At 41.2% G+C, this 25,893-nt stretch overlaps 1 protein-coding gene across 9 annotated transcripts in view; it reads right to left on the bottom strand.

Moving 5' to 3' along the window:
- Window positions 1–1,944: 1,944 nt before the first annotated feature.
- FAT3 (FAT atypical cadherin 3) overlaps window positions 1,945–25,893 on the bottom strand; it is a 402,030-nt gene continuing 378,081 nt past the window's right edge. For 2 of the 9 annotated variants that reach the window (XM_071733516.1, XM_071733542.1), the window contains 7 exons: window positions 25,364–25,832; window positions 15,622–15,775; window positions 13,403–14,058; window positions 11,160–11,273; window positions 7,572–7,631; window positions 4,992–5,027; window positions 1,945–4,358 (listed from right to left, as the gene is read on the bottom strand). In XM_071733516.1, coding sequence (XP_071589617.1) covers window positions 3,739–4,358; window positions 4,992–5,027; window positions 7,572–7,631; window positions 11,160–11,273; window positions 13,403–14,058; window positions 15,622–15,775; window positions 25,364–25,832 — 2,109 coding nt within the window. In that variant the 3' untranslated portion in view covers window positions 1,945–3,738. Of the gene's footprint in view, window positions 4,359–4,991; window positions 5,028–5,415; window positions 5,492–7,571; window positions 7,632–11,159; window positions 11,274–13,402; window positions 14,059–15,621; window positions 15,776–25,363; window positions 25,833–25,893 lie in introns of all 9 variants that reach the window. The other 7 variants (XM_071733550.1, XM_071733567.1, XM_071733585.1 and 4 more) reach the window with 6 other exon arrangements.

The raw sequence follows: 25,893 nt of genomic DNA, 5'->3' as shown, positions 1-25,893 counted from the left end.
GGTGCATATACCTATTTTTTCTTTTTTGGGTAAGTCCAATAACATGGTATTGGCAGCATAAATTATGTTTTCAGTAACTTTAAGGCTCATTTCATTGCCAGAGTTATCAAAAAGACCATCAATGTGTATGGCATTCTCAACCTGATCAAAATGCAGACAGCAAGCACACTTTTAGTCAGACTCACACACTCCTGGCAAAGTCAGAAGTCTCTCATACAAACATCTATTTGCATTTTAAAAAATGGTTTGTTTTTTTTTTTCTTTTGTTGTTTCTTTACAAAAAGCAGAGACTGTCTTCATCCTAAGAGTTTTAATCCACTGATACTCAGAAGCACTTAATTAAGTCTATGACAAACCTCTCTTACAGATGATTCTGAAAGAAAACATCGTGTAGTGGAGCCATCTGTAGGAATGTGAATTGAAATACAGACACAGAGGATAAGCAGAGATGTGAGGGGAAGCTCTAGCAGTACCAGTGACCTGACAATGACAGCAGCAGCAGCAATATGAAAATCATCATATGGTAGAAACAGAATTGTATATTGGATGGATTAATATGGACACAGTTTCTTCCATTATGTTATGAACGTGCTGTTATCTTCCAGGTCAGAAGATTACTGCTTGTCCATGTAAAACAGTAATTAAAAATAAAATTAAATGGTTTGAATTAGTAAGAGAGATGTTAATATGAAAATCTTACATCCTAAGAGGCATTTCACCTTCATTCTCTTATCACTATCAAAAAGAGTCAGAACAAAACCAGAAAGGCCACGGAAATACCAACATTCACAGAGGGGCATTTGTTTGAAGATAGATTTGGCTGATTTGATTTAGAGGGGAGGAGATGCCACTTAGAACTCATAAGTGGCACAGAGAAGGCTGAACACATGATCCTTGGCACTTTCCAAACAGCACTTTAGTAAGAAGGTTTTCAGTGAAGTGAAATGAAATGAAATGAAATGAAATGAAATGAAATGAAATGGCAGCAACATCAAAACAGAAGTACTATACATTGTATTTATGCATATTTTACTAGTAAAAGTCAGTATGAAAAAGGCATTACTGAGGCAACAAACTTGCCTCAGGTTAAGAAACATTGATTTTTTTTTATTCTTTTTTTTTTTTGTATGGCAATTACTCCCATGGTGTCCTCTCTCATGACACTTCTGATATGTCCCAGTGAAGTTTTGATATTGTTGTCTCAGGCCTATTCAAGAACATTGACTACAGAAAACAGATGACAAGTACACTTCATGACTAGGCTGGGGGATCGAACAGAACTAACTGCATAATGAATTGAACACATCTCACACCAAAAACCCCATGTAAACTGTAGCCTGATGCTAACTGAGTATTGCATCATCAGAAAGTCTTACCAGCTTTAAAAGTGTAGCTAATTTTGCAGATTTGTTCTTCAAACTGAGATGTTTCTACTCTTTAAAAGACATCAGTCTAATTGCATCTGCTTTCCTGACCACAGACTTCATGACCAATGCAAGTCATCCTCTATCCATGACTCGAGGCTTGCCAAAACATTTCATAGCTTATTGGCAAACCCCTCAGTGCCTTGCAATCGCAGTATGAACTGCCATATTTTTTTCCTTCTTGAAAACATGAGGATAAGAGCAAGAAAAAGGGGTTGAGACGTATAATGAGCACATTCAGAATCTAACACTGCTACAGAAGCATGTTTAATTTGAGAGGACCTGGTGACAGTCATAAATCAAACGGACAGGAACTATTTGCAGACAAGTACTTGATAATACTTGCATGTGCAGTATATGGTTTTTCTAGAAGTTCACTCAATTTATTAATGTACTTGTACAATGAGCTGTTTTCTAGTGAAGAATTGCTGCATGATCCCAAAGAAAATATCTACACCAATCTTTCACAGCTATATGAGCTATTGGAGGGAAGCAGCCACATAAGTTCCTACAACAAGAATTTTAGGAAAATCCTGTTTTATTAAAAGTGTTACAAACTGCAATTATTTAAGTTAAATTTTATTATTAATTTCTTTGTGTTGGGGGTAATTTCTGCATAAACGCTTCCTGTATGTCAAGAAATGGCTCACAATTTAAATTTGGTGAAACTCAAGTGAAAGTCAGACAAGAACATTTTCTGGGATACAACTGCTGAAACTACTCAGTTAAGATGTTTGATAAAAAGATGGAAAACAGCAGAAGAAACCTGTTAATGAATCTATTAATCTATAACAATGATTTATGTATTCAATAGCTTTTCAGAATGACAATGATCTCATGGAAGGAATGGCTGAAACCCCATCAGTAATGCAGACTGCAAACCCACATTCACTCTGTAAGGTATACAAATGCTGTAAAATGCAGGGGTAAAAACATTTTCATAGCACCAAGCAATGAGTATGTATAATCTGCATTAATACATTGACTGAAAATCCCATATTTCCATATTGCCCTTAGCTGCTCAGGCCCAATCAGTGTGCAAGGTCATTTACTCCAATCAGGCTGTGGGAAGCATAAGAGCATACGGATGTCAAGGGTTTCCTTATTCCACAAGAAAATTCTGAAGCCTGCAAGCAACCTTTGGAAGCTCCCAAATCCTGTGAAATCAAACATCCAGTGGAAAATCTATGGCAAGGTCTTTGGTTGCAGCCCAACCATCCATTCCACCAACTGTATCAGTCTGCAGCAGCTAAGAACTCATCTCATAAACTCTAAGGATGGACACTTTCCAAATGGCATTCAGCTAACGATTTGAGGTAACAGCAGCATTATATGCAACTTAATTGCAAATAATTTTACTGCAATAATTGTAGCATAATGACTGCTGTTAAAGAGGTGACTGCACAAGCAAAAAAAATCCAAAAAGTCAGCAGTGCTTTGCAGATAGGTTTCCCAGTATTTTCAGATACAGGCTCCCATTGCATACAGAAGTCATGACAGGCTGTGCATATGAAGCTGGGGCAAAACTGGGTCACTATTGAGTCAAACTCTCATTTTTAGAAGTCCTCATGGGTGAAGTTAGGCACACACATCCAACATCTGATTTTTGGAAAATGGCAAGCAAAGTAGGCTGATTAGGAGTAAAAAACCCACTATATATATGTTTCCTTATATGCACACAAAGTAGAATTAAATGCTATTAACAAACAAAAGTATAGATAAATATTTATGGACAAATGACTGGCCACTTGTCTTTAATAGATCAATTTGTAAATGCTGTTCTTTTCAGCAATCTGACATGTTGTACACAGCAGCCTTAGTGATCAATTGCTTTCACTCTCTCATTGACACAAAATTTCATGCAACAGTGCACCTTGGAATGATCCATACCAGTTCCTTAATACTGTGGGGAGATCGTAACACTGTAACAATTTTAATAATACAATAAAAACAAACAAACAGACAAACAAAATCATTGGGGGAGAAAAAGAAATTATTTAGCAACTACTGTTTCCCCCTGCCCCAAAAGCTGAGTTTTACTCTTGGTAATAAATAGACGGTACATACTCTCCAGATTGTCTGTAACAATTTTGTGATGCAGAATACTTAATGCAAGTGGTCACTTTGTGTCTGCACATACAGTATCATTTCTGAACAAGTTAATAATGGGTTATACTGTATTTTTGCCTTGCCCAATATATATAGATACACCTTCAGCAAAATTTCTTCTCAATATTTATACTATTAATTGAATCAAATGACAAAAAATAAAAGAAGAAGAGGAGGAAGAAGAAGAACAAGAAGGGAGCTTCCTTTACACTTGTGTCTGATGCTGGGTCTCCACAAATGGAATGTGAACATTTTCTAGGTTGAGTTCCTCCACACTTTCATAGTCACTCATGGCTACTTCAGAGTCATCAAAGCCGCAGCTGGCTGAGACGTCGGAGGAGGAGGCATCTAGAGAGTTGTGCAAGGATAAGGGCATCTTACCTGCACTAATGTTTTCTTTGTTCTGGCTTGGGCCAACAGCAAAAGTACTAAATTCGTTCCCAGTCTGAGACCCTGTGGTGTCTGTCTCGTTGGGGAACTGGTGTGGAGGGAGGTACTGGCTGGGGTGGAAGTGCGGCCGTCGCCTGCAGTCAGGGCTGAGCGTACTCGTCATTGAGACCGGCTGTGAGGGCGGGAGGGTTTCATATTGGTCTGCATAATCCTCTGGAAGAGGAGGGGGTAACTGGTCCTGGCTTAAAAACTCCTCTTCGTGAGGAGGAGGGTAGTCGCTGTCAATGTCGTAGCCACCAAGGTAGTAATCTGTTTCCAGCTCTCTGGTACTGCCGTGATGAGCTGAGCTTCCGTCTGCCGTCTCAAAGTTGGGCACTTCCTCAATGTCAGACAGGCGAGCCCCTGGCATCCAGTCAGAAGTATCCCAGTGATAGGCTGCAGCAGGAGACAGAAGCACAGCACTCTGTGAGGGTAGGGCTGCTAAGGAGGGCAGTGTGTAAGGAGGGCATGCACTCCCCTCAGTCCTCACAGCGCCTCCAAATCACAGCATGCGCCACAGGCCACCAACAGGGGTCAGCCATGCTCTGACCAGAGTGGGAGGGAGGGAGGGGAATAAATTGTATTATGATGCTAATGCAAACAAGCAAAGAAACGAAACATGGCCACTCTCAGGCATTTTGCTTTTTAGAATGCTAGTAGGCTGTATTAGCAACTAAGAGTCCAAAAAAAAAAAAAACCAGAATGACAAAAATCTCTGAAATAATGCTTTTCACCATTACTTGAAGGAATCTATAAATGAAGTCAGCATGCTCATGGTAAAACATGTAGTGTCCCCTTCCACCTCCAATGACTTTGTTTCAAGAAAGAAAGTGTGCAAGCAAATAATGTAATTGACTGAAAACTGTATCCTGAAATATTCTGGCCATTCTCATGCAGCCTTTGAACCCAAAAGAATTCAAACAAAAGAGAACACGTGAAGCTGTTGAAGAAAAAAAAAAATAAATTCAAGTTGGTGTCATGCCCACCCCAGCCCAGCCCAACAGGCAAAAAGTGTCTCAGAAAAATCACCTCTGTTGTAGTTCTGTCCTTGATCCATGACAGTCACTGTCAGATACAAAGTGAAAAAAACTGGTAACTCGGAGCTTGTTACCAGCATAGTATTACATGTGAAAATACAACACTCTGCATGCATATTTCTAAAGTATGGCTGCTTCAGTGTCATTTTAATAGGATTTTTAATTGCTCTTTATTTTAGCATACAATACAGGCTTGCCCAGTCAAATGCAGGCATACATACAGAAATTATGTTAGGTTGTATTATATTCCTTTTCTATCATATCATAATTATCTACCCTCACTGAACAGATATGGATTTACATTAGAGCTGGAATTCTTAATACAAAAAGTGCTATCTGCCATCTCTACAGTTTATAATTGCAAAATACATTTCTCTCGCACTTGTTCACTTTGAAACAGAAAAATAAGAATCTACCATTCTCAGGGCCGGTTCAAACAAATCTGGGCCCACCTGGGCTCAGATACCATGGTGATGGGCACGGTATAAGAACCTGAATAGAATAGAATACAAAGCCATTTAATGGGGCTGTCAGCTACAATGCCCCTCAACCCCACACCCACCTCCCACTTGCACTGCCATGCTAGCTGGTGGCGAGGGAGGCATTCCAGTATGGAGAGGGTGCAGGGGTGGGGGAAAGAGCAAGGAAAGAGGTTTTATGTGAGACAAGAGCGAGGAATAAGCTGCAGCGTTTTCTAGATGAAATGCTCTTGCTCAGCCACATGTTATTTGGCTTCATGCAGGAAGTTTCTGGGCAAGGTCTCTGGGCTGCACTGCTGGGGGAGGTTTGGCCAGATAAACAGACCTTAATGGTATTACAGTACTTAACCTCTGGGGCTCAGCTACAGATGAGGAGAGAGGACCACTCTTGCTCTTGCTTAACACCACATGGTCTACATGGTGATGGTGATTTCATCCTTAGCTTATTATCCAGACAGTAACTTTCTACCTACTATGTGTTAGTCTGAGGTGAGGAGGGTTGGAGCTACTGCAGATTTAGCAGCAGTGTCTGAACCGGCCCTAACCACTCTTCTCCTTCTTCACTTCTTTTCTGTAAAGGAGATTTTCCTGTCTTTCAGTCAGTATAATGACATTGCACCCGAGATGCATCAGGTCCCTCTGAGCTGTGTGCTTTCAGGATCCAGGAGAACCTCACTAATTCTCTGATTTGCACAGTCCCCAGCAGGTTCCTGGGGAAGCAGCCCTGTCCTCCCGTGGCTCCAGGCAGGGATTCTGCCCAGCAGGCACAGGGAGCTCTGGTGCATCCAGTGCCTCAGTGCTGCCACCATCTCAGCGGCAGAGCATGCAGGGTTCATCAGTCTCACACGAGGAACTGGGCAAAGCCTTTCCTGTGACAACCCTTTGACACTGCTGCCAGACTGGCTTTTTCTGATCTGCAAAGCACGGTGGAGAGCCAATGTGTTTGCTTAAAATTCCCTTTAGGAAGTTAAGGACATTTATGGTGTCTGTGCTTTCTTTTCAGCATCATTTTCTTGTTTCTTAAGCAGGACTTCTTTTGAGTTAACCTTGTCTAATTAATTTTATTTGACAGCCTGAAGAATGGCACCCTTACGATTCAGGAAATCAGCAAGTATACTATAGACAAGGATTCAAGTGCCATCACTAGCAAGGAGTAGAAGTGCTTCTCAAAACTAGCATGACACTGGCTCAAGAAAAAAAATCAGTCATTTCACAAAAAGAATTTACTTTCTAATCTTTCAATATTATCCAAATTGGATTACCTGAAGTCTGCAAAACCCATCTTAAATTTTCTGAAGACAGATGTAATTTTGGACTTGTGGATAATCTGAGTTGATTGTCAATACTCACCCAATAATAAGACAAATGTTGTATAAATAAATAAAATTAATGTTATCTTTTATACATCACATCTCCTCAGTGCTTTACAGAAGAGGGAAATAGCGATAATCCTGCCTTAGAGGTAGGGAAACCAGTTAATTTGTAACATGATGTGCCTATAGTTATCCAGGTCAGTGGCAGAGATGAGTGTTGGGTCCTTGGACCCAACAGCCATGCTCTATTCAACAGGCACATCAACCCCAGGGGGAAAGGCAGCTGTAGGGAGGTTGCCTTGCTACTTGGCACCCATGGAGTTGTATCTACATATCTTCTGTTTGTCACTGTGCTACTTGGGAGAAACCAGCCACCTGCCCCCCACTACATTGCTCCTCTCCACATGGTCCTGTTGGACTTTGCAGCCTTCCTGTATCTTCTTCTCTTTCCCAGCCTCTTCTGCTGGGATAATCTCAACCATTTTGCTACATTATTAGCCTAATGCTATCCTCTCTGAAGGCAATGGGAATAAGCAAGCAAAAACATTGACTCAAAGAGAAGAGGATGATGACCTTTTCTACCACCTCCAATTACCCACATTTGTTTTGTGGTACATCCCTCAGGTGTTTTTGTGTTTGCTGGTGAACATGCTGATCTGCAAATCCCCATCCCTGCCACCAGTTTGCTGGTCAGTGTGGGTTAGTGAGGTTCTGCTGGAATGTTTCACAATGAAAAGAGGAAGCATTGTTGCATAACAAGAAAGAAAAAAAATTAAATACCTTCGTTTTCTATAGTGTCAACTACATTGTTGACAAGCTGTATGACAGTCACTATGGAAGCTTGCAGGGGAGGGAAAGCAGAAAATAAAGGGAGGGAAGGACAGCTTCAGGTTAGTATTTAAAACACACATCATATGTTACCACAATAAATTCTCTCAAACAGACAGAACCGACATTGAAAAAAAATAAAAGGCTGCAGGCCAATGCATGATTTATGCAGTGGGTTGCAGGACATTTCATTTCAGATAATCCCATACATTTTCAGAGTGGTGATAAATTCCCAACCAGCCTTTCCAGAAAGGCATATGATGTGTATCACCTCATAAATTCAAGCAGACTGGCCAGCTGATTCAATTAAACAAAGTAGTATCTTGTCTACCTGACACTAATTCCCAATTCATTCTTTCTTTAAGGTCTCCAGACACAGTGCCATGGGCTCCAAGGGATCATCATCTTTTATACCATCACACTATCTGAAATGGTGCTAAGCTCAATCTATTTCCTAAGAGGAATATTTTACTTATTTACTGTTTGTGCTGTGCCATGTAATACCTCTGGGATGTTATGCAGGACTGCTGTAATTAGGAGGATACTTCCAAGCAGGTTTGGTTTGAATTTTGAGCTGTGTTTGACAGAATGTTTTCACAAATGCTTTGTGTGTTCCTGGCAGCTGTTTTACCAAAACTTACTTTTCCTTTGAAATAATTAATATGGTTTTAATTGTTAAACAATTCAGTTGTTTAACATGCAGTCAAGCAGGCCTACAATGTGTGGTCCCCTAGGTGATGTGTATTGTGGACCAACTAAAACCCCTGCCTTTGAGGACCTGAAATAAAACCCACCAAAACCAGAGGGAAAGCTCTAGCTCAGGGGGTACTGCATCTGCCCCTTGTCCTTCGTTTCTAATGATGGGAAACCCAGTTGTTTTGGAGCAGGCTAAGAAGGGGACCAGAAATGTTGTGCAAGAAACACTTTTTTGTTTCACACAGTCAATGGACTTAAAGGTCACAAGAACCATGTTAACAGTAGTAGTGCCATTCAAATGTATGATGAATATTGACATCTTTGTTAAATTTTGGGCATGTGACCAAGGGTTTCGTAAAATTTCTTCAGTCCTTGTGAAGGCTTGGTAAAAAAAGCCTTGATAAATCAAATAAACTATGCTCTATGTCTACACTGACCATGTTTATGCCATCAACAGCACAGGTAATTGTGCATGAGAGGCTTGTATTGCCTTATGCATAATGAAGATTACTGAAAAATAAGTGATTCCATCTAATCAGCAGCTGCGTGGCTGGGACAAGAGCTATAAGGCAGCTATAAACTGTAAAAGGAGGACAATTGGGAGTGAAAAACAGAAGGTTAAAATTCAGGACTGGTGTGGTCTTCATTGCAGAAAAAGATTGACTCTGCTGGGAGCTGAGCAGAGCATGCTCAGGGAAGGGAAGGAAACTTCTGCCCTGGTAGCTGAGCACAAGAGATTACCTAAACCCAGAATTGCTCATTTGTGCCATCGACAGCAGTACCTTGGACTTCCCTCCCTGCACAGCCAGTCATTGGGCTGTAGTGAAACAGCAACAAAAAAATTCATTTTTGCCATGTCCCTCCATTCAAAATAGCTTAGAATGGAAACATGTAATTTGTCTTTCAGGTGGGGTCTCAAAATGTCATTGGTATGAGTGGGAAAGTTTTTTTTAAAATTTGTGGCTAATAATTTTTATTTATTTATTTTGAGCAGAAAAACAAAAGTAGGCTCAAAATCACACTCCAAAAACTTACATGGTGAGACAACCTCTATTTGACCCAGCAAAATTAAGCTCCAGGCGCTGTGGAGAGGGTGAGCAGAGGCTGCCTGCACTTTCAGTGGGATGCTGAAGGGTTTCTCTGGTGCAAAACAGGTTTCCCCGGTTGGAAGCAATTAACCAGTTTCCCAAGACAGCCTCACACAGAAATGTGACACAAGCCTGTCCCTGCTGCTAGCCATGAGGACACCAGCAGCAGTGCTCTCAGCTTTGGAGGGAGGAAGGTTGTCCCATGTCCCCAAAAAGTGGGGATGCTGGACTGCATTTGTTGTGATTTTTGCAAACGTTTAACCTTTGCAGGGATGTGTAGGACACAAAACAAAAAAGACAGAAAGAGGAAGGATTTATGACTTCCAGAGGAATATTTGATAGCCTTTATGGTCATGTATGTGAGCATGTATATGCCTGTGTTGATACTTAAGGCTCTTTCACTGCAACCCTTCCCTCCTCCTGCAAAACCCAGAACATACTTTCTTGCATTGACCTTGCAAAACGACTCAGATGATATAAGGTTTTTCTCTCATTCTCCTTAAGATACAGATTTGCTTAGAATTTTAGAATTGTTATCGCGAAAGGCCATATTTTAATTGCAGTTTTCACAAAAAAGGGTGGGACACAGAAAGTCCAATCCAGCTTCAGTGGGTGCCATGTCACTGATTTAAGTGGGGGCAGGACCAGATGCTTCTTAAAAAGCCTAATTAGAATTTGGGATAAAAAGTAAGCACATACAGTAAATGGCCTCATGAATAATTACTCTAGAGGTAATTACAATATAAATATATATTAATAAAATAATAATCCAAATAATTATTCTAAAAAACATGAAAGAGTTTTGTTTTTTTTTGGGGGGGGGGGAGATGCAGGGGTGGAAAAGCACTGAGAAGCTTGACAAAAATACTTATGATGCTTCAGATAAAGCTGAACCAAAGGACCTGCAAGTGCACTTCTCTTTAAGTGCTTTTTTTAACATTTAGGAGTACCTAGGTAAAAGCTGCATGACATGACTGAGGAACTGGGTCTCCAGACAGTTCATTAGCTGGTGGCTGAGGAAACAAAGTGCAGTTTCTCTGTGCTAATCTTTTTCTGTGTATCTAAATGAGGCTTCTCTGACATCCATCATCCTTCATTGGCAGAAACATCTTGCCTTTTCTCAGACCCACAGCTCAACATACATGGGCCATAAAACAAGGGTTTGGTCTGACATTGCTGGCCTCTTTCAGGCTTGTATGGATCTGCCCACGTAACTGAGATAACGATGTAGGACACGAGAGCAAGCAATGCCCATGCACCAAGCAAGGATTCAGTGGTGTTCTGTTTGCTGAGCTGTGATTGCCAGGGAGAGGCCAAGCCACCAGAGACTGACTCATCTGCTCATTGTTGCTGCTGAGCACCAGTGGATTTCTGTTGGCACCATGAATGAAGCCTGGCAAACAGCACAGAAATTACATTAATTTGACTGATGAAACATGAAAGTCATCCTCTTCCAAAAGGGAAAATGATAGAAATTTGAGTTTCCTTTGTACCTCTAAGTTATAGTTATATAATCATGGCAATGTGGCTCTGCTTTGTCATACCTCTACTTCACTGTAAAGCTCCAAGCATTAAGATTTTAATTAATTTCCTGCAATTTAAAAAATGGACACCAAGTGAGGATTAGAACCCAGGACCTCCTGACTTCTAGCATCATTGAAGGGTTTCTAGACATCAACCAAATGTTTTAATGGTATTAGAAAAACAGTTAAGTAGCTTTGTCCACAGTATAATAAAGACAAAAACCATTTCTTACCATTATCATCACCGGAGTCAGACTGGAAGGAGCTGAGGGACTGTACTTCAGAGTTGCTGCCTTTGTTACTTCCTGAAAAACAGGTCACTTCCTCAGCGTCATCAACCCCTTTACCTTCATTGACAGCAAAAACAAAGCAAAATGGTACTCTCTAGGTATACACACTTGTCTATTTATACCACAGAGTCAATTAAATTCTGTCCAGAAGTAACCTTGTGGGGTTTTGGTTTTGTTTTTTTTTTTTTTTTGTCAGAACACAACTATTTGCTTCAGAGAGAGGAAAAGACCTACTAGTCAAGAAGGCAGCCAATGAAGATACTTTTGGAGTCTCCGAATCCCAGAGTCTGTCAAGTGACTGACACCACTGCAATCAAGGAAGAAATGTCTGTATCCAGGACTGCCTTTTTAGATTCCATGTAGTCTCAGCAGCATGGAAAATTACTTTTAAAATGTGGTATAAACATTTGTACATGAGATTACAGCTCCATTTATCTATACTCTTAATTTCCTATTTTGAGAGCCCCATGAAGGCTCATTCAGTGCTCAATAAAGTTATTGTGCATCTCTTTATTGGTATCAGTAGCCCTTGGATCAGATTTCAATGGATCTACCACTTATGTATAAGATTATACTCAATATGCATTGCTTTTCATTGGGAACATTCAGTCTGGACAACTCTTCTACAGTTTAGAACTGTAACTGCAGCCTATGGTGTAAATTCTCATGTAATTAAACTCACATGAATAAACAAGTTCAACTACATATTATGTGAGTGATAATAAGGAATATGAAAAGTTATACCTTATAATAAGCACTAATTTCCAATGAGCAAGCTCAGGTGCTGCAAAAATATAAGTCCAGGTCCCTACCCACTAGGTGTAGATATTTCTACCCAGCACAGAGCATCTCCAAACAGCAGTGGCTGATTTGCTCCTGCTGGGATCAGAGTATGTAGCATAAGGAGTGAGTGCTGCAGAAATGAAGCTGCACTGCTTCCCATTCCTTGCCAGCTGAGGTCCCTCTCTGTCGCGTGGCCTCCTGCTGTGCAGAAATTCATACAGAGCAGAAGTGTCTGCTGCAAAAACACCCAGGAGAGTGCAGAACAGAGCACGTATGGGGGCTGGTGCTTTCAATCAGCAAAATTATGTTAAATTGTTAAAAAGGTCAGCCACAGCACAACTGTGAAATACACCCCAAAGATGTGAAAGTTTATTCCTGTTTTTCACTAGAAGACCTTGGCCAATGTGCTGCCTTAGAGGAAAATCTGTCAGGGCACAGATATGAAGCAGTGATGGTTTCCTCTCTTTATTCCTCAGTTCCTATTGCCTAAATCTATGAAAGTTCATTGATAATGTAGTTTTATTAGACAGTTTTGGTTACAGATGAGTTGCAAATGGGTTGACAATGCATTAGGAAAAACTACTAAAAAAAGAAAATATCATAACCCAACCCCTACTCCCTGTATGCTAAAGCAAACACCTCCCAGTCCATATGCCATGTTCTGACTCGTAAGGATAGACCATAGGGCCACAACTCTGTCCCAGCAAACTGGAATTTCCTTCTGTGACACAGTATGTGAGTTTCTGATATCTCCAGCAACTTCTTCAGGAATGGAGGGGGCACTGTGTTATCAGATGAGAAACCATCAGAGAACAAACAGGGTAATAATGGGGACGAGAAATTTTGTGATCACTCTGATACTGAATGTAGATGGGAAAGCAATGGACTGAAAAGGTGATCTTATAAGCAGTGCATGATTTTCTTCTTCATTTCATACACACTGGAAGTTGAGAATATTAGCTCATTTTTTACCGTTGCCAAGCAGGATTGTTTCCTGCAGGAGGTTTCAACATTTTCAATTCCCTTGGGAGAAAATCTGCCCAAACCTATCAGGATTTCTATTTGAGAATTCTGCCCCAAATAGTTTTTTTTTCCAATAGTAAGATGATTGCATTGTATCACTTGAAAAACTAATGCTCAGAGCACTTGCTCATATGTGCTTTCTGAACAAGTGAAATAAAAGTGTTTAGTCATATTTGATGCATAGAAGTAGAGGTCTTGTACGCCTACTGTTAATTATATCCTTTCAAAAGTTAACTAAATCACTTCTTGGAGAAATATAACAATTTGAAGTTTATGAGGTTGGAGCATTAAGACTGCGTGTGCCACTGTACCTGTTGTACCCTGAAGGCAACCTGTACCAGTGGCAGGGAACATTAAGAGCAGCAAGCAGCAATACTTACTTTCCATCCCAGCATCCCACGTGCTCTTCCTGATGGAGTCACAATCGGAGCGACAAGGAGACACAGTGGGCAAGTTTGGAGCTACACTGCAAACCACCACCCCCCGCCTGGCCGTCAGTATTCGAGGGGACTCGGGATGGAATGTTGTCATCTCCTGGTGTTCCACACCAAGTCCATCAACTATCTTGTCCAGGTTATTCCTTGAGTCACTCTGGAAGCACGGAGTGTAGGCCATGGGCCTCACTGGGACCTGTGGAGGCCCAACCTCCTGGTAGATATTTCTGCTGTCTCCACTGTTCCTGATGTTCTTGAACTGGATCCCGTTGCTCTTGTTGAGCAGGGCAGCAGTGGCAGGATCCTGTACCAGGGTGATGTTGTTGCGGGAATAGTTCTTCCTGAAAACTTTCTTGCGGAAAATGATAAAGAGGACGACCAACAGGAATATGACAAAGAGGACCACAGCTATTCCTATCAGCTCCTCCTTGCCGACATAGGAATGCCCAGCTTGTATATTGGGAACAACCACGGGGCGAAGACCACAGTATTGCCCCACGTAGCCGGGGGTGCAGTTACACAGAAATGAGCCAAATATGTTGACACAGGAGCCACCGTTTTCACATTCCTCCCTTTCGCACTCGTTGATGTCTTCTTCACACCTTGAAAAAAAGAAACAGAGTTTGGGGAATGCCTAGCAAACAGCCCAGCTTGTACATCATGACTTATGTTGACAAAGTGTTACTGTTACAGTTAACACCTTCCTGGTGCTTAGCAAATGATGTTATTATTATCATCATGTATTTAAGGGTATTTCTTTTTTTCTACAACTATTGCATGGCTTTTTAAGACAACAACATAGAAACATCAAGAAGGAAACAGGAGTTTAAAGCATCTAACAGAAAGAGGCTCCATGACCCTGATGAGGCTCAATTAATGTAATAGAGGATCTCAAGCTTTTAATATTTGCTTTAGACAATCCCAAGGGACTCAATACAACATATTAGAAGGACTGGAGGAGAAAAAAGATGAGGAAAAAATATAGTAAAAAAAATCAGAATATTATTTAAGAGAAGAGGACGATATACTGACTGTGTAAAATTATTTAGGGCTGGGGACAAAATGAGCAAATATTAGAGAAGCAGGGGAAAAAAAGAACAGGAATCTTAGTAAAAGACTTGGAAAGAAGAAGAGATGATTTTAAAACGGCAGAACAAGAAGTACAAACAGTAGACAAACTGGAGTACTGCATCCAGTTCTGGAGCCCCTTTTACAGGAGGGACATGGATATGCTGGAACTTGTCCAGTGAAGAGCCATGAGGGTGAGGCTGGAGCACCTCTCCTGTAAAGAGAGACTGAGAGAGTTTGTGTTATTCAGTCTGGAGAGGAGAAGGCTCTGAGGAGACCTTATTGTAGCTTTCCAGTATCTGGAGGGGGCTACAAGAAAGCTGGTGAGGGACTTTTTAGGATGTCAGGTGGTGATATGACTAGGAGGAATGGATTCAAACTAGAGGAGGGTAGATTTAGACTGGAAGTTTGGAAGTTCTTCACCATGAGGATAGTGAGACACTGGAACAGGTTGCCCAGAGAGGTGGTGGAAGCCCCACCCCTGAAAGTTTTTAAGGCCAGGCTGGGTGGGGCTCTGAGCAACCTGATCTAGTGAGAGGTGTCCCTGCCCATGGCAGGAGGGTTTGGGACTAGATGATCTTACAGGTCCCTTCCAACCCTGAAAATTCTATGATAATGAGGAATAAGAATGTTGTTAGGAACATTAGGGGATTTTCTCTTTCTGCACCAAATTTATGATCAAGTCTAGGACTTTAAGAAATTAATACAGCAAGTTATATGCAGCAGGCTTTTATATCAGGGCTAAGGTGACTAAATAATTGATCCATTTTCCAAAAAAAGATCATACAGTGCCTTCCATGGGCTTCATGGGATTGCTTAAAAAGCCTCTAACACTTAGATGTGCATATCTCAGTGAAAATTGTCTGGAGATATCATCCTGAAATAATAATTTAGGAGGCCAAGTTCATAAAAGCATTTCTGAACATGCGAACTTCATGAATTTCTCAGTTGCCATTAGCTTAGTCTTGAAATAAGCACTAAGTATCAGGTTAGGTTTTTTTTCTGGGTGAATCATAGATTTTGGATAAAAAATTTGACAAATCCTGCCATTGCTGAATTGAAAAGCTCCTGTTGCCCACCTGGAGAAGGTCACTTACGTTACTCCTGTCAGGCCATTTCTGCAGCTGCAGATGAAAGCGTTGCCAATGGGATCGCATGAGCCTCCATTCCGGCAGGGATTTGGGAAGCAGGCTGTGATCTCTGACTCACAATTCCTTCCCGTAAACTGAGAGAGGCAATTGCACTGGTAACCTGGGAGGTGAAGGACACAGAGAAATAAATCAGAAGCTTACCACTGTATCTGTCTAGAAGCAAGGAGATCCATCTGGTGTCTTTGCACCAAAAAATGTAATGAACTATGGGGGAGAGGGATGTTTATACTCATTCTTTGCCTACATGAAAGCTGAGGTAGGGCTTTTTACACAGGTGTGTGGTCAGAGGACAAGGAGCATTGGTCTAAAAATTAAAGAGATTTACATTAGACATTAGGGAAAAATCCTTTTCTGTGAGCGTGGTGACATTGGAACAAGTTGCCCAATGAAGCTGTGGATGTCCCCTCCTTGGAAGTGTTGAAAACCAGGTTAAATGGGGCCTTGAGCAACCTGATCTAGTGAAAGGCATCCCTGCCCATGCAGTGGGGTTGGAACTAGATGATCTTTAAGGTCACTTCCAACTCCAGCCATTCTGTGATTGTATGATTCTGGTATGTCTGTGTGATCCACACTAATGTCAGTTGAGAGTTTGTTTATCTGGAATGTCTGGGAAATTAGAGCTTGTATCTACAACTAGGGATCAAAGGAAGTGCTGTGGTCCAGATCATCCTGATTGTCATGTTTCAGAGAAGAATAAATGTAAGCCATGCACAACTTTGGATACAAGAAATACTCTAGATTCAGAATGCCTTTCCCAGCATCTTTAAAAATACAGATCATACTGCTGATAGTAGCAGCCCACACTCCATTTGGGGCTTCACAGAAGAATAAATACATGAGCTGAGAGCTTTTCCACATCTGCCTTTTACAAGGATGACACAGTAGGGATGTGACAGTAATAAAACACTTGATAGTGATAATTACCACTTTCATAAAGCTCATCATCTGGGCATGAGCTATAAACTTCCTAACACCAGCTGACCAGGACAAGATCAGCTCTAATCAGAGCTGGATATGTTTAATGTGTGCTATTTAAAGACTGATTAATCATTGGCTGCAATATACACCAGACACAACTCCACTCAAGTAGAGGGGTACACTGTTGGGCATTAAGTCCTGATTCCATGTTTCTTGACAACAGATGAGCAACATCAAAATTAAAAAAAAAAACAGTTCTCATACCCATCGGTTCACTCTGTCACGTATCAAATGACAAATCACTTTTTTCCCCCCTCTCCTGTTTTCTTATGTCATAATGCCATTCATAAAACTTTATTTAAGGTCACAAAGAAATCCAGGGAGGCAGTGAGTCTCTTCATGTTGTGAACTGGAATTTGAAATTTGAGTGCTTTTTCCATTGGGAAGAAGAAGGAACATATAGGTTGTGAAAGCCATGATGATGGCTAAGGCAGTCCTTGGAATGGGAAGACTGCTAGATCAGAGTTGTTGAACTAGCAAAATTTTCTCAGACATCTGTAAAAAACTTTGATTTTTAAAAAAAAGGCTACTTACAAAATCCAAATGTTCTAAACAGATGCAGAGGCAAGGTTCAGGCTCCAGTTATGGGTTCACATACTTATTGAATACAGCCTATTAACTGGAACAAGGAAACTTTCTGACATTAGTGCTGCTGGAGCTAGAGCTGAAATGGTTGAGTGCAACTCAATTCCATGTCAAAATTATTGGACATAAAGCTGAGGTAGCTGAAATATCATCCCTCAGTGGTGAGCTTTTCAAACATTTTAAAAAAACTTTCTTTACCTATACGTCTGAAAAAAAAAATATCAATTTTAAAAGCCATCATTCTGGGAAACAAGGCAGAAATTTCAAGCACAGTTACAAGGAAAACAATTTTAGGGAAACAATATGGAAAAGCCAGTGGAGGCACAAAGCAAAAGCAATTCTGCATTAAGAATCCCACATCTTTTACATTCTATATAGTTCAGTATGCCTTGTTCAGTTATTCTAATTGAATTCTTTCATGAGGACAGGCTCTAGAAAAGATACTTGGAACCAGACTTGCTGGTTTATTCAGTCAAGAGTCCAGTCCTATGTAACTGAAGATAAAGGAAATAGATACTCAAGCATCGTGCTGTTTCATTGTTCTGCTACAAGAAGGGAGACAGAAGCTCTGCTGTGTTCAAAGTTGCAAAGTTTAGGAAAAAAGTGATTCCACTTTGGGAATTCCTAGAAAGGGACATATTTGGTCAGTACCAGCAACACAGGATTATTTTTTTGTGTTTTACATGTATCTCTCTTGCACAGTCTGAACAACTTTCAGGGCCTGAAGAGATCTGGGGTTGAAGAAAAGTAGAACTCTGACTGCACCAGGCATTGCATTTTGATGCCATCCCTGTGAAAGATTTATTGTTAGCTGAAAAAGTAGCTGATCTAAAAATATTGTGGGTAGAAATCACAGCATGAATAAATAAGGCTCTTTCAGAGCTTCATTTTATGACTGAACAGTGACATCTATAGTTCAGAAATTTGCAGCAAAGTTTTATATATTTTACGGTCTCAATGGGTTTAAGTGAAATTTTCCATTAAAATATAAAAGATTTTGTTCATGAACAAATCTGTTGCCTTATGAAATGGAATAATAGATATGCTAACTGATATTTTAAAACTATATAACTTTAAATTTACTTAAAAAAACAACTTTTGGAATTGAAGTTGCTATTTGCCAATCATTGTAAGACAAAGCCTTTGAATCACTTTCTTTTCACATCTTTAGATTATTTCAGCTGATTAAGTTCTAGCTTCTCAGTCTGTAACATTCTGTTGCATATATAAACTGCAGAAATACTAAAGAAATATTGATCAAGTTAAAAAGAGAACCCTCTACCATTAAGCGTAAAAGAAACAGATTTATTAATTATTATTGTTTCTTATTGTTAATATTAAAGATGCACTAACTTTAGTTAACATTTGATATTAAGAGAAATTGACAGAGACTGTTCCAGATGGGTCAGAGCTCTATTGGGCAATGTATGAGCACGACCAAAATGAAAAATGTGCTTTTGTAAGTCCACATTTTTTGATTGAATTTGAGTTAATGATGGTGGAACACAGCTATTAGAAGATCTAAGTATTCTATACAGATTCTAAGTCTAGGGCTCAAAGTTAGAAATCAAAAAGGCAATAAAACAAGACAGTATGAAATTACAATATTTATCCCTGACTACTCCAGCTGTTGGAAGCACTTGCTATACACCTGCCAACTCTGAGCCACTGGCAAAACACAGCACTTCCCTGTGACACACAAGCTTGGAGCTACAGAGGATTCACCAGGGAGGTCTCCTACTCAGCAAAGCATATGTTGAAATCCACAGAGGAGGGAAGTGAAGAGTGGATAGGATGCCTCAATACACAGCCTATGTACACTGACTGGCCAGCAGACCTGCCAGACCTTTTATGCTTCTCCAAACCCCCCAGCACAGGCTGTAATTTCACCCACTACTGCACATTGTAGCCACATGGCCATGGACAAAATGCAATCCCAGAGAAAACCCTTTCAGTCAGGACTGCACCCTAGGTCTAACAACGAGGTTTTATTACACTTTAAACTTAATATCCAGGTAAGGTGTCCCATCTGTTTAGCACAAGAACATGACAAACAGAGCTGAAGAAAATGCAAAGTGTCCTGTCCTCTCAGCAGAGGACAAAAGCCCCCTTTCGTGCAATTTAGAGCTTGCTCCTGATCACAATGGGGGCACTGGAAGTCTTGGAAATTCATCAACATTTAAGATCATACATGCCATCTGGGTTCCCTCCACGAGATATTAATATTTCATTTTGCACACTGATGCTGGAAAATGTTGATCTGCATTCTCCAAGACTGCAAATTTTGTGATGTCACCACTGTATATCTTCAGAGGGAAACAGAGGATAAAAGATAGAAAGTTCTGGTAAACGAATCTGCAATGCTGCTGGGGTGGGACCACAACACCCTCAGCCTGTGCTGCAATAACCTGTACCAATGGGTGACCTCAGAGCAACAACAAGCTGTGAGCAATGGTACAGCCCTTTTAGGCTACAACTACATTAGCAAGCCCTGCAGAGCAACAGGAATAGGTCTGCGGAGCAAAAGTTGGTCCTGAGGACCCAGTACCCTCAGTGCACATATTTCAGGGCTTTAGGATTATGTTAGCTGCACTCCTGGTGCTGGCACCATCTAGAGGGAAGCTTGGTCCTGCCCTTCAAGGTATCACATCTCCACAGTGGGAACCAAAACATGGTGAGAGGGGATAATGAGAAGATGCACATCAAAGCACATTTGTGATCTAAACCATTACACAGAGATGGCCCTGTTTAGCTTCCATATGGTCCTGGGCTTTCCAGTTATTTCATAAGGCTTCTCTTATGCATCTCCACTAATCTGAGTCTCCTCTCTGTAGCTGAGTGTCACTTTGACACCAACAGCTTCTCTTCCTGCCTTGTTGGTGTGTTCCTCTCTAGAAGGAAAGGGATTTTTCAGCCCAGACCTTAACAAAGACAACAAGCTGTAAGCAAGGACATGGTGCAGGCTTTCTGCCTATACCTACATTTGCCTGGCACTTAATAAGCAGAGACAGTAGCAAAAAGTGGGCACAGTGCCATCAGCAGATGGGATGTTGCTATGCAGCCAACATTTCCATTGGTAGCATTGCCAGCCTAAGCATCTGAATGTCTGTCTATCCTCAGGTTTACTTGGCTTTATTAAAGAGGATGCTCCGAACTGCTGCCAATTCTTTTTTTGAACATGTGTATGCTCCTGTTTCTATCTATCACATGCAAGAGGAGCTGGCTGTTATCTGTTATGTGCTTTGGCTTTTGCATTTGATCTCACCATGTAGTTTCTTTCCCTGCTGTGTAGCTACACCTTACAAACTTGTTGTCCAGAAACAGGCCTGCCCCTAGCCCTGCACACATAACATTTTCTGGCAAGGTAACAGACGAGAGGAACTGAAAGTGAAGGGGACCTTTCCCACCACTTGTATTTTGGTGTATTTATACACATATCAGGCCACCTCTAAGGACTGTATGTTCTTCAGCCACACATATTTCTGCCACTTCAGATTTAACTTATATTTCTGCCAACAGATGACTGCCTCTTGCCTCTAGTTAGTATGAAAATTAAACTCAGTTTTGTTAAACTGGTGCTTTCTACGAAAGGATTGGTGTGTATGTTCCTTGAAACTGGGAATTAAAATTCCTATGTCTAAAAGCATAGCTATTAAAAAAAGGGTAACCCCCCTAAAAGTTTTAAATGCTTTTAAAAAGTTAACTGATGTGCCTTTGGCATTCTCATGTTACAGCATGGGGGTTTGTGTGTGTGTGAGAAAATGCAAGATCAAGAATGTAAGTAATACCAGGTCAGTTCATGACTACGCTATTAATACACACATTTTTTCCTGATGTAAACTACCTAATCCTCAAAAACACCTGTATTAACATTGCCAACATGCTCTGAAACGTTATTAAAACCACCACCTAAGTGCCATGTTACATTTTTTCCTCTCTTTGGATTTTAACTTTCTTTAATAAAAAAAGAAACCAAAAAAAAACACCAAGAAAACAACCCCCAAAAAACTGAGGACAGGGAAGAGGGGAAAGCAATGTTCTGTTCCCACACTGCCACAGTCTTTGACTCAGGAGATATTTCAGCTCAAATGCTTCACATTCAAATAAAATTGCCTACTCATATAAGCCATTTACTTCAATCAAAGCCAGATGTATTTAGGACTGATCAAATTAAAAGGAAGTAACTATACTTATAATTGCAGGCTTTAGAAGCACAAGTTTTCTCTGTGTGGTTGCAAAGCTTGGTGCAGGGCTCAGATTTGATTACAGTAAAGCTTTCTATTGCTGTGATTGCTCATGTTGTTATTCATGCAGATAAACACACATTTACTATTGGCAGACCTGGTAATACCAATCTATTATTAGGGTTGTGTGACATTTCCCATTTTAAGACCTCGTATTCAGCAGCTTATAGCTTAACCACACTTTAAACACTTGGTTGAATTTTCTTGGGAAATTTCAGTCTAAAGAGCCAAGCTGTTTCTGAAACTCATGCTGTTTGTAAGCTTTCAAAATGCTAGTGACTTTCTTTAAAAATAGCTTTACTGACCCATACTTAAGGGTAAGGACTTAAAGGTCTGGAATAATGTGGCCTTTATTTCATGGCTGTGGTTTCAAGTGTCTCCAAGAAAATTGTCCTAAAGCCGATATAGCAGAAATAATTTTCTGCTAGGAATCTCCCAAGCTATCAGACCTGGTGAATGCTTTTCCAGCCCTTTTTGAGGACACACTGGATCTCCTTGCAGGGTCTCTGAACATGCAGGACCCTCTCTATAACTGTAAAAAAAGGCTGGACATACTGTCACAGGACTTAATTTAGTCCCATGGGAACACCCAAGCACAAGCAGAGGTTCAAATCATGGTCACTTTCTGCTTACCCAGATACCAGAATTTGAAAGCAGAGAGGTTTCTCCATACTCTCAGTGATGTCTTGAAACATTATGATTTCTCCTGCAGAGTAAGATTTCCATGTTGTCCTCCTGATCAATATGACAAAAAGAGCCAGTACAGGTCAACTAGCCCTGTGCTGACTCTCCTCTTGGGGTAACACCATTGCCATCAGCCCTGAGCTCTGTGCAGCCCCCACACAGCACTGTCTTGGAGCCAGGTTCTTCCAAGTTGCTCTGGATTTACCCAGATGAACCTCACCAGCAGCCAGGACATTCTCCTAGTGCACCCAAAGCATCACCTTAGCAATTCCCTGAACAGGGATGCAACCTCACCCTATTCTGATAGTGGCAGGGTGAAGTGGAAGGTAACCAGAGGCAGCTTTTTATTAATGGTGAACAGGGCAGTAGGCATTTCTATTGAAAGGAAGATTTATAAACAGCTTTCTGGTTTTTTGTCTCTTAATTTCCTTGTGAAGCACAGCAGGGTTTTTGTAAGAAAGGCATGTTAACAGTGCATAGAATTTGTTCTCTAAAATTCAAGTTAAAGGAATTATTTATTAAAAAAAATTCTATAATTATGCCAAACATTCTCTGCTTAGGAAAAGAAGCATTATTGTCCAGCAACTTTGATGGGAGGATAGTTTCATAGAAAATATTAATCAGGAGATCCTGATGCTATCTATGGAAAGCCCAGAGATTAGGAAGAGGACCTTTGCATGGCATACTTTTGAATGCTTCCTCCCACCAAAAAAAGAGAAAAAAGCAGCCATTTCCTTTCTTGAGATAAAAATGATGAGCTATTACTTTTTTTTTTTTCTATTTAAAATGAAAATCAGCTGCTAACATCTATCTCAGTGAACGCAGTCGCCGATTATTCCTAAATGCATGCTGCAGTCTGTGGCTCCACAACTAGCATCTGCAGTACTGTAGGGATCTCTGCTCCATGGAATTTAATTACATGGCTTTTTTGCATATGGGGGATACTAACGACAGAATGACTGATGGAAACAAAAATGCCCGTGCCTTCTCCTTGTGGGCTGGGCTGCAGAACCTCCGGCATAGAGTCAGGGCCCATGGCGCTGGAATTATGGCTTTATAACAATCCTTTATTTACATACACTGCTGAGGCAGTAAAAACAGCAAACAGATTTTTAACGGCAGGCAGCTGAAAGATCCCTGCAGGGCACGTGCCCCCTCGCCGAGGCAGGAATGCAGGGAAGTGAAATTTGTTCCGTGACTGTTTTCCAGCAGTGAATTACGCTGACGTGAAAACGGTGCGTGCCATTCCAGCAATAAAATGGGTCAAATCATCAGCACTGCCTGTTTCTTGCTGGCCCCACTTCTCCCCTTAGTTTGAATTGGCATGCACATGGTGCTGGGAAAAAAAAAAAAGAATTACTCTAAAGTGTTTTGTTAGAAAGGTTTCAATTTACTCATCACGAGATTGCTGAGCAATACTGTAAATAGACTCAAACAGAATCTATAGAAGGATCTGTTCTCAGGCTTCCTAGAATGCTTGCTTGGCAAATGGTTAACCTCAGTTATTAAGCATGGAGACTGAAACCAAGCCATGTTATGTGCATGTATATATTACAGCTGTATTTTCTAGGGATTTAAACAATCTTGCTTAGAGGTTCTCAGTGGCTGCAGCATCCTCCTGACTCAGAATGATTTTCTTTTGCCCTTTTTTTGGACACTCATTTTCTTTCCTTCCTTTAATAAATAGTCTCTTACCAAGAAACAGAAGCAGCAACAACTGTCCTCATGCTGCACATTACATCCTGGATGGCCAGTGCTACCTTCCATTCCTCCCAATGGTGCTCCCATCTCTGTCCACTGACAGCAAAGCCAATAGCAAGGCCCTGGCATACCCTTTGCTCTACCATGGGAGAAGAGGTGGCTGGATCAAAGCCAAGGATCCAGAGGAGATGCCAGCTGAGATATCTCAGCATCAGAAAATCCACCTTGTCAAGGGTTACTTTGTAAGAGCACTTGTCTCTGTAAGAGACACTTGGTTGTCCAGAGCTCACCAGATTTCAGTCCTGAAAACTAAACTCTAAAGTTTAGGAAGTAGAAAAATCTACTTAGGGGAGGCTGATCAGAAAGGAAATAGGAGAACAAGGCTTAAAACAATGAAAAAATAGAAATAGCAATTATGAATACAAGGGAACCACATGGACACGGTAAAGGCAAAAGCCCTGGATAGTGGTTAAATGCTTCATTAAGAAAAAAAAAAAAAGTTTAGTGGGAATTTCCCTAGGGGACCATGACCAAAACCACTGGCAATAAGTGGATGGAAAGCTCTGAATTTGCAGAAGACCTCTCTGTTGACCATCCTTGGTTTTGGAAGAAGTTTTAGTGTGCCAGAAAAGGTGACAAATACTGACTGCTAACACAATGTAGGAACTGGATGGGAAACCTGAACACTGCAAAGACAGAGCAACCCTGAAGGAAAGGTCCCACACATACACCATTTGCTTTTTTCCTGCTCAGATTCTGGCTGTTGTTATGGTCTGGTAACTTGTGTACTACATTGCTGGGTAATATGTCACTGGCACCAAATCACACAAGCCACTGTATAACCACTGGACAGGAAACACCAACACAAGCACAGTTTAAATCAGTGCCCTATAAACTTTGAATAGTATTACTTAGACCTTGAAGCACTCAAGCCTCTGAGGAAGCTGTAAAACACTTCTGGGGAAGTTTATAGTGGGGTGGACTTGCTATTTTCCAAGCAGACGTGTAATCAAATTATTCACTTACAAAAAGGACCAAGGTGTTTGTGGACAGCCCAGTAATTATTTGTGACAGCTTCAGAAACAGAGAATGGGAACAGTGCTGCTGCATTGGTGAGGGACATTTGAAATCACCACCGTTCTCTACAGCTTTCAAAGCTGTAAATGGATCCTGAAAAATCCAGCTAAGCATTACAGTAATTGTAATTCTATAGGATTATCCTAACGGCCAATAAATCGATTTCCTCCTGGAACACTAATGCAATGAGAAGGGGCAGCATTTCACCATTATTTATAGAGCAAACAGCTTTTACACAATTTGCAATACCTATCAGAGTTTTATAGAGTTCATGAGATTTTTTCAAGCACGTTGCTGCATAAAACCATCTCTGGCCATAAATTGTAGAGAAAAAATGAGGGAGAGGCGAGGGGGGATGTGCTGGGGGGGGGGGGGGGGGGGGGGGAAGGCAAACCCATAAAGTAATGCAAACTCTTTACCACCAGATGGCACGCTGGTACAGGTGCCGCCGTTCTGGCAGGGCTGCCTCTCGCAGGCATCGGGGTAGAGGACGCAGCCAAGCTTTAACTCCGTCAGTCCAACCACTTCTGCGAAGCTGCTGCGCTTGTTCTGGAGCGGCAGCTCGTTGTTGTTTAGGACAACCGAATCCAGGCAACCCTGAAAGCCACTCAGCACCTGCGTTGTTCTCTTGTCGGTCAGGCTGCGGACGTTATCCACTTGGACCTGGGCACCGAAGTAGACGGAGCTATCGGTGCCCAGAGTCTGGAAATAGAGCGGGGCTTTGCGGCGCTCCACGTAGCTGTCATCCAGGGACAGGCTTGTGAAATTGCGATTCAGCTCCAGGAAGACCGAGTGCCAGCTTCCATCATTAACGGCCCTGCCAGAAATTCCCAGGATTCCTGGGCCACTTCCACAGTCCAACTGGAACCACAGTTTGCCGTCAGCGATCTACAGGAGGGAAAAAAAAAAGATATCAAAGTGCTTCAGGCTCACGGCTGCCTTAGAGTCT

The sequence above is a fragment of the Heliangelus exortis genome, chromosome 1 (genome assembly GCF_036169615.1).
Source record: "Heliangelus exortis chromosome 1, bHelExo1.hap1, whole genome shotgun sequence".
Classification (NCBI taxonomy): Eukaryota; Metazoa; Chordata; class Aves; order Apodiformes; family Trochilidae; genus Heliangelus; species Heliangelus exortis.
Note: the sequence above shows the minus strand (reverse complement) of the source record. Positions and strands in the feature narration are given on the sequence as shown.